Source organism: Paroedura picta, chromosome 2, assembly GCF_049243985.1.
Source record: "Paroedura picta isolate Pp20150507F chromosome 2, Ppicta_v3.0, whole genome shotgun sequence".
Classification (NCBI taxonomy): domain Eukaryota; kingdom Metazoa; phylum Chordata; class Lepidosauria; order Squamata; family Gekkonidae; genus Paroedura; species Paroedura picta.
Window position 1 is genome coordinate 124485531 of NC_135370.1, and position 13079 is coordinate 124498609.

A 13079-nucleotide genomic window follows, 5' to 3' on the forward strand; every position below is an offset into this window, starting at 1 on the left:
ACTCCCCTTACCTCATCTGTAGCCAGATAACAGTTGTCTCAGTCAAAGCAAAAGATTTATTTTTCCCCATAAAGTAAAATAAAACAGTTCAGTTCCAGCTGTTTTGATTTCAGCCTCTCTTCCTAGGCCTTCATATTCAGCTCGAGGTATCAGGCATAGTACTGAAGATTGGCTTTCTTCTTGGCTTGAACCTCCAAAATCCCCTCCATGTAATCTTCGTGGGTCAGCTCCGTAGCTCCGTGTCGGAGTGCAATCATCCCCTGCCCCAATGAGAAAACAAAAGTCCAGGAAGTGAGACTCAGCTACATATCACATAACTTGGCATGGCCACAATCCATTAACCATGAATTTCTCCAGTCCAACACTGGCTAATGGAATCAATCCCCCCCTCCCATTTCTTAAAGGAAACATAACATGGAAGCCACTTGGTCAGGCCTACTTACCGCTTCTACACATACAGCCTTGCATTGGGCACCGTTGAAGTCATCTGTGCAACGAGCCAGCTCTTCATAATTCACATCAGGGCTGCAGAGAAGAATTATAGTGACATCTTTCCACTGAGAATGAACAAGTATGTCGAGGACATCTTAAACTATAAAAGCCAGAGTTAAGAAAGCTCTGTGCTCAAATATTTACATACAATCAAACAAAAAAATTGAATCCTACACTTTCTATAAATTATACAAATGTGCCCGATATCCATAATGTCTTGTTCCTCAGGATATATTTCAGTCTTGCTAATCATGAGACAGGAAAACAGGGGCAGTAAGGCTCCAACCTCAACCACTGGAATCTCACTTCGCCCACTGCCTACCTTCAGCAAGTGCTGCACACACATTCAGATGCAACTTCTCAGGCATAGTAGCTAGAACCTGGCTGGTGCTGGGAACAGCATGAAAGCCAAGATTCTCAGAAAGCCCAGTTGCATGACTAATAAATGGCCCATTCCATCCTACCAGTCAGAACACACACTCAACCATATCTAAAGTCCACGGTCCATGCTGAAGTGAAACCAGCAAGTGGACTACAACATGTGACCATTTTCATTGCACATAAATTGCCTTCCATCCTTTTCGGCATCAATACCTGACGTTCATCTTGCGTGAATGGATCTGCATTATCCTGGCTCTGGCTTCCTCGTTGGGCATTGGGAACTCTATCTTTCGATCCAAACGGCCTGAGCGAAGTAGAGCAGGGTCCAGGATATCCACACGATTTGTTGCAGCAATCACCTAGATAAAGGAGATTACTATGGGGTGGAACAAACACAGGATTCTGGATATAGCTGAATCTACCAAGACCTCCCTCATGAGTGAAATTTTGGTCATTATGCAGCAGGTATCTGTAGCATCCCTTCCTGTACTCCTTACCAAGGGAAAATTACCTTGACTTGAGTATTGGGCTGAAATCCATCAAGTTGGTTAAGCAGCTCCAACATGGTCCTCTGAACTTCCCGATCGCCAGCTTTCTCACTGTCAAATCTGAAAACAATTCCAGGGGAGAGTCAACTTTGTTACCCAAACTGATACTTTGAAAAACAAAACAAAAATGCATTTATTCCACCTTTGACATAAATGTATAAATCCAATTCAAACATTACCATGGTGGCATTGCAAGTCATGCAACACCCCCCCCCCCCATTCTTCTATGTCAACATGGTACATGGAAGGGGTAGTGGTGCCACCACAAAGACGTCATTCCTTTCCAAGCCAGCAATAGTGGACTGAATGAGATAGGTGGTTGGTTGGCAGTATGGAGCCAACATATGAAATAATGTGGTTACGGTGATCCTATGTAAGCCAATCTTAAATGTACTGCTGCAGCTATAGGAAGTCAGATAACTGGGACAGCAGGGTTTTCCCCCAAAGTCACTGGGCCTTACAAGGCTACAAAAATCTAACCACGTACTTCCAAAGTATACAGCTATAGTGCCATCACAAATATTCTGTTATTTTAAAACTGTGTTTGGCAACCAGAAAAAAAACATACTCCTCTATTTCTCTTCCCCTACTATAGAGGGTAGGAATAGAACAGAAAGTCTGAACATCTAAGCTGCCGCGGAAGTCTGTGAGTGTGCATGAGGCAGTCGCTCTAAGTTACTCCTGATTTGTTTTACAAATTGGGGAAATAGAAGATGTTAGACTGCTGGCTAAGTTAAGAGTTATTCTTGAAAGCCAAGTCCGCAGGAAGCTGCCTTATATTAAATCAGACCACTTGTGTCAGTTAAAATCAGTACTGTCTTCTCACACTAGCAGTGGTTCTCCAGAGTCCCAGACAGAAGTCTTTTCCATCCCATCGCCTGGTCCTTTTTAATTAGAGATACCAGGGATGAAACCTGGAACCTTCTGCATGCCAAATAGATATCACTGATCCATGCCTCTCACTCAGTAAGAGTTTGCTAAAGGAGAAAAGAACGTGGCTCATATAGAGGCATCCAAACTCTGTTACCGAATACAGACAAAGAAAAAGTAGTTCCTAATCTTGTGTAACTAGTAACACTAACATTTGCCTAAATAAAAATAACTCTCAAACTAATGTAGAAACTTCTCTTGATTCACATGCAGAACTGTGGGAATATGGAATTCATAAGTTGTTTCTTCTCTTAGAAATTCACACTCATTCCCTTCTGGTTTGAAATCATTTAGCTCAGATTCTAGTCTCACCTCTTTGTGCCAATGGCATCTAGTTCATCAATAAAGATAATAGAAGGTGCCTTCTCCTTGGCTAATGCAAAGGCATCTCGCACCAACTTGGCACCATCACCAATGAACATCTGAACCAACTGTGGACCAGCCAGCTTCAAGAATGTAGCCTAAAAGGTAGATAGATGGCAAGGAAGACAAGGCTGTCAGTGTTCTGAATAATTTTGGTACCCTAGCAAACAAAGTACGCAATAAACCCAGATTCTGCATCCTGGGAGTCCCCATTTAAATAAAGTAAAAATAGAGCAGATTTATTATACCTTATTATCCTACTTTTCAGCCACAAGTTGCCTAATAAAGCAGGTCACATAAATCAAGTCTAATACAGATTAACATCATCACGCACTATGAAGTGTCCCTGTGGAAAAGAATGTCAATCTGCAAGTATTGGGCACTATGGATGGGAGCCTATCTACTTCCTTGCTGAGTCCATCAGTGGCAGATGCAAGCACATGGACGAGGTGGATCCAGCCACAAGGTGGGATATCTAGTCACTGCCTCTGGTAGCTGGTAAAAGCAAATCATCTTAGGAATTAAAAATATGGAGTATTAAAACACTTGTGATGTACCCTAATGCATATACAACACTGTCTTTCTCCTCTCTAACTGAAGTGGAGGGCAGATCATTTAGGAAGCTGATGGGAAACAAATTACCTTTGTCTGTGCAGCACACGCTCTTGCTAAGAGGGTCTTCCCTGTTCCTGGAGGTCCATACATGAGAACCCCTTTAGGAGGCTGGATACCAAGATTTTCAAATTTCTCTTTATGATTCATTGGCAGGACAATGGCTTCTACCAGCTGTTAAAAACAAAAAGAGAATTAAATCTGCTCTCAATGCTGTCCCCATATGCACTGAATTCCACCATCAGCTACAGCAAAAGATTAAAAACAACCCCCTCAAAGAACTCAAAGTTCATACTCTGCTTTTGCATAGAACTTAATATTCTTTGCATGCAGTAGCCTCTTGGCTTTCACCTCTTGGATCTGCTTATCTAGTCCCCCGATGTCACTGTACTGTTCGGTAGGCCTCTCATCCACCTCCATGGCTTTCACACGCGAGTCGTACTCTGTAGGCAAAGTCTCTAGAATCAGGTAAGAGTCTTTGTTGACACCCTATGAGTAAAAAGCCAAGAATTATCCTTCTTTATTCCTGTTAGCTAGGTCTTCTTTTGAGATTCACATTTTTTTACAGCTCTAATGGCTGCAAGAATTTCTTATCTGCAAGGCAGGACACCTTGTGCAAGTGTAAAAGGACATGGGGTGATAGGGATAGAATCAGAAATTCCAGGAGCATGGGAGAAATGGGACAATGTAAATATGATTTGAATAATTTTATTAAAGATTTTAAGATATAACATGGAAGGAAAGGGAAGAGACATAATATATGTCTGTGAGGCTTACAAATCTCACTTATCTGTTATACTGTGGTTAATATGTAAGTCAATTTAAAACTACTCTTATTTTGATATACTCGTATTTCCCCCTCATAATCCTCAAAATCACAGACCATCAATTCATTTTTGCTCGCATCCCACAAAAACTCTATAAGACGTTTCCAGTTAACAAAGACAACAGTCGTCTTTTCTCTAATGAAAGTGTTTAACCATCTCTGCCAGTTCAACCATTTTTTTTATCAACCATTCTTCTATTGTGGGTAATAACAAACTTTTTTCCATATTTGAGCATATAACAATCTCTCTGTCATAATAATTATATATAAAAACAAAGTCCCGTGTCGTTTTCAAATTCTTTTCCCATTAGTCCCCAAAGTAAAGTATCTGGTTTCATTTGTATATTATATTCACATACAAGCTTATTAATATTTGTATATTAAACTTCTGGATTAGCGCATGTATTTGTATTTAAAAAATTGGGGGGGCAGACATTGTAACATAGTGTTCCAAGACATTTGAAGATGTCAACAAATGTTGCTGCTATGGGTTCATTTTGGATCCAATTGGGCATTGAGAAACAAGCAATGGCCTTTTTATTATTTAATTTAATTTATATTATTTTATTATATAACAAAGGCAAGTTGTTACAAAATGGGGAAAAGAGCACAATAGTCCCTGATCTCCATGAAAGATACAGAATATTCAATGGAACTGTAAGAATTTTTAGTTTTAAGGCATAAACTGAGAACAAAGTTCTCTCTACATTTCCTACTGATTTACAATTTGAGTACTAAAAGTGAACCGGCTTCGTGTAGTAGTTAAGAGCAGTGGCTTCCGATCTAGCAAGCCAGGTTTGATTCCCTGCTCTTCCATATGCAGACAGCTGGGTGACCTTGGGCTCACCACAGCATTGGTAGAGCTGTTCTCACAGAGAAGTCCTGTCAGAGCTCTCTCAGCCCCACCTACCTCACAGGGTGTCTGTTGTGGAGAGAAGAAGAGGTGATCGTAAGCCGCTTTGAGACTCCTTTGTGTAGAGAAAAGTGGAGTATGAAAACCAACTCTTCTTTCTATAACACCATTCCTTATTGTGAAGTAACTCAGGGTGTGCGCAAAATTTTGGATTTCTTAAATATATCAGTCAAAGCTGAAAAGTTACCACAAGCTACATAACTGTGCAGCCTTCACATATCCCCTGGTTGAATTATTGGGAAGACTCCCTAAGGATTTAATAAAGCAACTGACAGGTACTTGAAGACCATAAAGGTTACTGGGGATCCACTAAGATTATTAAGGTGTCATGTGTGAATACTTTTCATGGAAAACTGAGATGCATTATTATTTAAAAACCCAACCCAGTAAATACATGCTGCTACTCTTCCTGATGTACAACAAAAACTGCTCACCACTAGATCTCCAGGCTTCAGTTTCTCTGCATCAACTAATCCAATAACAGGCAGAAAGTAGGTCTGTTGAAAAAAACAGAAACAACATGCTAAAATTGGACTTGGTCCATAAATACTCTTTGGAAGCCTGTCATTTTGATCTAGGAGTACAATTCTTTCTTAGGAAGATGTCCTGGATTTCAATCCCTGACAAAAGAGGGATTTGCAGGGAGAGGCAAAATGTGTACATCTTTAATGAGGTTAGTGAATCAGGTGGAAAAGGGATGGATAGAGCCTGTGCTTTGAAAAAACAATCCATGACATGTTCAGTTACAATAATCTCAAGGTAGCACAACCTTTGAAGAGCTGATGCTAGCTGGGAGTACACAAAGCTGTGCTAGATAGCTGAAAGTCTTCACTCAGTACAAGGCAGCACCACTTGTTTCCATATAAATGACAGGTTAGAACCAAAATTTACTCTCTGCCAGATTTATTCTGCTTACAGCAGGCTTTCTCAACCAGGGCTTTGTGAAACTCTGGGGTTTCCGAACAGACTTGAAATTCTTTTCCAAATGGGTGGGAATTAATTTTAATATTTGTTAAACATTTCTTGAGTGATATGACCATATATGTCCATGTCGACCCCGCTCCCAAAATGGCCAATGATCAGGTTGGAGGAGTGGGAAGGGGAGGGCACCTGGGGGGGTCATGTAGACAACTATGCTTCCCAACCATATTCTGCATGGTCACACCACTTCTGGGGGTTCTTGATACCTGAAGAATGTTTCAGGGGGGGTTTTGGCAGTAAAAAAGTTGATAAAGACTGGCTTAACTGGGATGCAAACCCATGTGCACACATATACAATTTTCACTGATTTTACCCTCCCTTTGCGGAACCCAAATCTGCTAGTCGAACTGTGGATGGTTTTCTGACATCCCTCCAGGGCAGCACCGTGGAAGGAATGGAGATCTATACTGTAAGGGGTGGGACTGGAAAAAATTCTGTGAGCAGAGCTCCACTTGCAATACTTCAACTTCAATTCAACACTGTATTTCCATGTTGCTCTCACCTGACGAGTAGAGGTTTTGATGACTGCACACTTGCCCTTCCTTTGAGAATCTAGATCAATGTTTGCTCCATCTTCTTCCTGGTCATTTGGGTCAACATCCAGCAGCTAGAGATACAAAGGGACTATTAGGAGAGTGCTTGACTTAATCTTAGGGATATAGCATTTGCAGAGGCTAGAAAGAAGTTGAAGAGTAGATCAATGAAGATATTTATGGCACAGGAGCAGCTAGGTGATATGGCTCATACAAAGAACATCAGATAGCCAAAACTTTGTTGTTGTTATGTGCGAAGTCGTGTCCGACCCATCGCGACCCCATGGACAATGATCCTCCAGGCCTTCCTGTCCTCTACCATTCCCTGGAGTCCTTTTAAGTTTGCACCTACTGCTTCAGTGACTCCATCCATCCACCTCATTCTCTGTCGTCCCCTTCTTCTTTTGCCCTCGATCTCTCCCAGCATTAGGCTCTTCTCCAGGGAGTCCTTCCTTCTCATGAGGTGGCCAAAGTATTTGAGTTTCATCTTCAGGATCTGGCCTTCTAAAGAGCAGTCAGGGCTGATCTCCTCTAGGACTGACCGGTTTGTTCGCCTTGCAGTCCAAGGGACTCGCAAGAGTCTTCTCCAGCACCAGAGTTCAAAAGCCTCAATTCTTTGACGCTCGGCCTTCCTTATGGTCCAACTTTCGCAGCCATACATTGCAACTGGGAATACCATAGCCTTGACTAAACGCACTTTTGTTGGTAGGGTGATGTCTCTGCTTTTTAGGATGCTGTCTAGATTTGCCATAGCTTTCCTCCCTAGGAGCAAGCGTCTTTTAATTTCTTTGCTGCAGTCCCCATCTGCAGTGATCTTGGAGCCCAGGAAAATAAAATCTGTCACTATCTCCATTTCTTGCCCATCTATTTGCCAGGAATTGAGAGGGCCGGCTGCCATGATCTTTGTTTTCTTGATGTTGAGTTTCAAGCCAACTTTTGCACTCTCCTCCTTCACCCGCATCAACAGGCTCTTTAGTTCCTCTTCACTTTCTGCCATTAGAGTGGTATCATCTGCATATCTGAGGTTGCATATCTGAGGTTGTTGATATTTCTCCCTGCAATCTTGATCCCAATTTAAAGCCGAAAGCCGAAAGCCAAAACTAGCAACACAATAATTCATGACTCCCAACAGTTTAAATGGAAAGTAGATACATATCTACTTAAGTTTAGCAAAGTTGCTGTATCACACATCTTCAAGGTAGATAGCATATTTTTAGGATGCTGATAATCTCTATATACACAGTGTCTATTCTTTTGACACTATTATTGTGAAACAACCACCTTTTCTAAATACCAAAGGAATCTCTCATATTGCAGTAAAAAGTCATCTATGGTAACAACTTTCCAATTTTACTAGCATAAAAACTTACCTCTATGACATTGGAAACAAGGTAAGGCAAGGTTTTATTCACTTTTATCTTCTCACTGTTTTCTTTGATCTTATCTTTCATGGCTTGTAGTTCATGGGTCACTCTCAGCACCTCACTCTTCATGATCTGCAAAAAAAAAACATACCATAACTTATATTAAGACTTGGATTTATATCCTGTCCCTCTCAAGTATTATCAAGTCAAGAAAATTACAAAATTGTAATCCTAAAAAAAATTGATACAAGCAGATTAAAAAATTTAAATAGAAAATAGATGATAGACAACTTGAACTAAAACATCGATTGGCTCCCTCTCTATGGTTACCCCCATACCCCAAACCAAAAATGGAAGGCAGTAATGTCTGATGGCGTATCAGATGCTATGTTCAATTTTAAAGGTGCTAAGTTTTAATGCTTTATTTTAATGTCATTTATAGATTAATTATTACAACACTCAAAACTATGACATACCCTGGACTCAACAAGGACATAGTTTTCTTATCTCACTATTCATGCTAACCTTGTTCACCTCGTGTATCCAAATTCCTCACAATTTATTTTATTTGTGATAATGTGACTGTAAGGTAATGGTAATGTCATGGAATTTTGAGTTTAACTTCCTTGTCTTGGGATGAGATCATTGCCAGCAATTCCCTTACAGGAATGTTTGACACTTGTATGGTGACAGATGGGGCAAACAGCAAATGGTGGGGTGAGAGCTTTTGATCACTGACATAGTTTTTTTCGTTTTTTTCTCCTATGTTTTGTGAATTACAACTGAATTCCAGGGGATTGATTGGCTGTATCGGCAAATAATTATCATAGGGGTGTATTTGGATGTGTGACACAGTTTACTAATGTAACAGAATTAATTTCTGCTATATATTCCCACTGTTATGTAGGGAGTTCTTAGTCTGAAGAAGAGTGCTTGCACTCGAAAGCTCACACCTTGAATAAATCTTTGTTGGTCCTACTGGACTCTGATTTTTTTATACCACATAGTTATCTATGTGATTTTAAAATGATGGAAGCTGTCATGAGTCAGCTGAGAGGGACAGGATATAAATCCATATATAAAATTATAGAATACATACATACATACATACATACATACATATATAGATTTATATATAGATTTTATATATAAAAACAGAGTGCCAAACAGATAAACAATTTATTTAGACTGGCAAGAAACCACAAATAAGTTTTAAAATATTTCAAGATGAGAAAAAGAGAGGAGGATTAGTAGTTCCAAATATAAAATTTGATCTGGTCTGGATTAAAAATCCAAAACAAAGCATAGTAAAAGAGAGCTCTTGGAGCTCTCTGGGTTCTGCAGGGCTTGCAAGACAGAGCTTTTGAGTCAGGCTTTCGGTTGAGGCCGTGCCGCATATTAGGTTAATAAGATCAGGTCCTTCCCCCATCCTTTGTGACATCTGGACCCCTGGGGGGCCGATCATTGCCCCCTGACTTACATCTGCTATGACTGGGAAAAGGCAAGTTGAAGAGTAGGGTCTATAAGAGTAGCTGCTACTGCTATCTATGTTGTTTTACTGCTTGTATTGTACTGTAGTTAGGCTTGTGCGATTCAGCCGCCGTTCCTCCGGGCGCAGGTAGCGCCGTGCCGCAGGGAGGGGAGAGCGGCGTGGGCGGCGGCAGGTGCAACCACGGAACTCCATGCCTGCGTGGTTGCGCCCACTGTCGCGCCACCGCCCGCGCCGTCCCCCCCCCCCCCCGCAGCACGGCACTGGCTGTGCCCGGAGGTAATGGCTGCCAAAGCAGCTGAATCACACAAGCCTAATTGTAGTTGTTGGCAAGCTGATAGAGCTTGCCGTCTTACAAGATTTTAGTGTTTTTATTATCAAATTATGAACCGCCACGAGCTGCTGGCCTGGGAGTGGTGGTATAAAAATTCAATAATAAACAAACATAAATAAAATACAATAAAATTTGAAACAGCAGACCTAGATAAAGGCCAACATTTATTTATTTATTTATAGTTAGATTTGTATACTGCCGTTCACCAAAAGTCTCACGGCGGTTCATTTATGGATAATGAATCAAAATTATTACAATGCAAGAAAAAAGTCACACAATTAGAGATTTGTTATTGCAAATATGGTTCTCATGTTGGAAATATGTGTCCTTGATACTCTCCACTTATTTCCCCAACAGAAGTTTACCATGATATGAATATGAAAAATTGTTTTTAACCTATAACTATGGTAATATGTTAAATGCTCAAGGGAAATTAAAATCTTAGGAAGATATAAGAGACGAAGGAATTAATGTTCAATGGTTATTAAGCCGCAAGGCTAGATGGTATAAAAATGTAATAAATAATAAAATAATATTATTATTAATCAGTTTTAATCAGTTTCAAGTTTAAAGAAATTAATGTGGATGATAGAGCTCTAAAAACAAAACTGAGTCTAAACAGTTGATTACAAAACAAAAAAATTATTATATACTATACTATAATGTCCTAATAATAATAATTTATTATAAGTTATTACTTCAGTTTGAAACAGAAGAAAAACAAGTAATAAAGTGTATTATTAGATGGATGCAGAACTTTATAGAACAAATACCTATGCAACAATGGGAATGGTTATGAGAAAAAGAAATCAAGTTCACAGCCAGCCAGACATTAAGAGAAAATTGGTATAATTTTTTTTACTCTAAAGGATATTGAGAAAAACTATAAAGAAAAATGTTGGAAATGTCAAGATATAGATGGAACCTTTTATCATAGGTGGTGAACCTGTAAAAAAAAGCAAAAAGATATTGGAAGGAAATACATGGGAAAACACAAAATACAGTAACATTTAAATTTTCTATGGAAGCCAAGAATGTTATTAGGAATACTGCCTGACACTGCCAAAAGTTCTAGAAGAGATATATGAATATATGGTGATAGCAGCTAGAATTATCTATGCAGCAAAATGGAAATCTAATGTCTGTTCAAGTTTAGATGGATGGAATAATAAACTGGCTGACTATGCAGTAATGGCAAAATTAACATCACCTCTGAAAAATAGATCAATTTCAAAATTTGAGAAGAGATGGAGAATTTATTGTGAGCGTAAGAGACCAACAAAATGAGAAGTAATTCAATATAGTAAATAATGATAAAGTAGAATTGGAACAAAAACTGAATATAAATTTATAAAGAATTGAAATGTGGGTAATATTCTTTATTTTTAACTATATAATAGATATATAATGGAAGAATATTTGAAGAACTATGATTTGAAGATTATGATGACGATGGGAAGAATTTTTATTTGCTTCTTTGTTTTATATACCTTGCACTCTGTAGTAACTTTTGAATATTATTCGTTATATATAACCATTATTCTCTTTTAAAAGAAAAAAGGAAGATGATCAACTGAGAAAGCAGACCAGCAAACAATGTTTCCAAAGCTTGCATAAAGTAAACAGACGGAACTGGCTCCTAAAGCACGAGGAAGATTTGTCTTTTATGATTCACAAATTACAGATTTAGCACACTAAAACAGGTCACCTTTTCCATCCAGAGTGTTTTTTCAGGGTCAGGATTTTCTCAACCTAAAACATACTTAAGGACAGGTTGTGCTTTGCACAACTCCAAGTGTACATATTAGACAGAAGGCTCCTAAATGGGGCATACAAAAGCATAGCTGTATAACTGAGTATTGAACACAAAGTCGCCAGCTCCAGACTGAGAAATGCCTGGAGATTTTAGGGACAAAGCTTGTGGAGGGAGGCTTTTGTGAAGGGGAGAGACGTCAATGGGGCATAATGCCGCAGAGTTCAACTTCCTGAGGTGGTCTTCTTCCCCAGGTGAAAGGATCTCTGCCGCCTAGAAATCGGTTGTAATCCGAGGTTGTAATCTCCAGCCGCCACCTGGAGGGTGACCCCCTACCTGACCATAGTGGGCCAGAACACGCGAGGCGTGTAGGCAGTCCGTGACAATCACGTGAGAAACACGTCCACCCAGGGCCGGGCCGGGGCGGAAAGGCCGGGCAGGGGGAAAGAGCTCCCCGACACGAAGGGTCCCCAGCCTCCCGTGGTGCCAGCCCGCCCCCACGGCACCTTAATCTCACTGTCCAGCAGGCGGGTGCGCTGCACGATCTCCTCCGTGGACATCTTCAGCACCTCCTCGCCAATGCCATCCTGGGGAGAAAGACACCGTCAGGGCAGCAGCGGCGCCCACCCCGCTCTGGCGCCCCACCCCGACCCCTTTGCGGGGACCCTCCGGCGGGCCGGCGGGGAGTGGGGGGGGGAGCGGAGACCCCCCCATCGGGGCCCCTGCCCCGCCCCCCAGGACCCCCGCCGGTGTCCCCCCGTGCCTCACCTCCGCCTCATCCCAGACCGACGCCATTTCCCCCGCCGCGGAAGAGGGCGGCTGCGCCTTGGAAGCCGCCGATTCCACACTGGCGAAGGAGGTCGCTCCAGGGACTAGTCCCGACGTCACCCCGCACGAGGCTCCCACTCGAGCTCAGCCGCCGGCCTGCCTCGTCCTCCTGCTCGGCCGCCCGGGGAACCACGCAAAATCGTCGAAACTACGGAAAGGTCGAAAGGCACGCTTGCTTTGCTGTCATGTGACCACGCTCAAATACGCTGAATAATAGCCTTGGCTCCCTGAAGGTCCTGCCGCCATCTTAGAATGGGGCAGCGGCGGGAAACCCGGAAGGATTGCAAACCATAGAGATAGAATCACGAGCTATTAAGGCCCCCTAGCTTCCGGTTTTAGCTTCAGAACACTTCAGGATGCAGGCGAACAGAACGCGAAGGGCTTTAGAGAGCGTTACTTGTGGCATTGTTGCTAGAATGGGCTTGGCTGCTACCATGTGCCGGGTATATTCTGGACGGGAAAGGCTGTGACGCACGGATGATGCTAGCGAATAGCAAACGTTGTATATCGCTTAATTGTTCTTCTTTTAAACACCTTCAATTTTGCAGGTAATTTATATTCACATTTTCCCCAGAACATCGGTGTTCCTACCCTCCATTGTTGCCAGGAGAGACATCACAGAGCCACGTAACCCGCAGATAGCCTCCTGTGAGCACCTGTCTTATTTCTTGGGCTTCTAGACCGCCCCTTTTCAAATGTTCTCGGGGCAGCTTACAACAATCTCGCGGATAA

The 13079-nt window shown here is 41.5% G+C and overlaps 1 protein-coding gene across 1 annotated transcript; it reads right to left on the minus strand.

The window, feature by feature from the left end:
- Nucleotides 1-33: 33 nt before the first annotated feature.
- On the minus strand, nt 34-12533 carry PSMC3 (proteasome 26S subunit, ATPase 3). The gene is made up of 12 exons (XM_077322457.1): nt 12288-12533; nt 12026-12106; nt 7950-8075; nt 6549-6653; nt 5500-5562; nt 3678-3815; nt 3357-3500; nt 2664-2812; nt 1385-1481; nt 1087-1232; nt 444-525; nt 34-260 (listed from the first exon to the last, which is right to left on the minus strand). The coding sequence occupies exons 1-12, from the start codon at nt 12312-12314 to the stop codon at nt 150-152; spliced, it is 1269 nt and encodes a 422-aa protein (XP_077178572.1). The 5' UTR covers nt 12315-12533; the 3' UTR covers nt 34-149.
- Between the last annotated feature and the right edge of the window lie 546 nt (nt 12534-13079).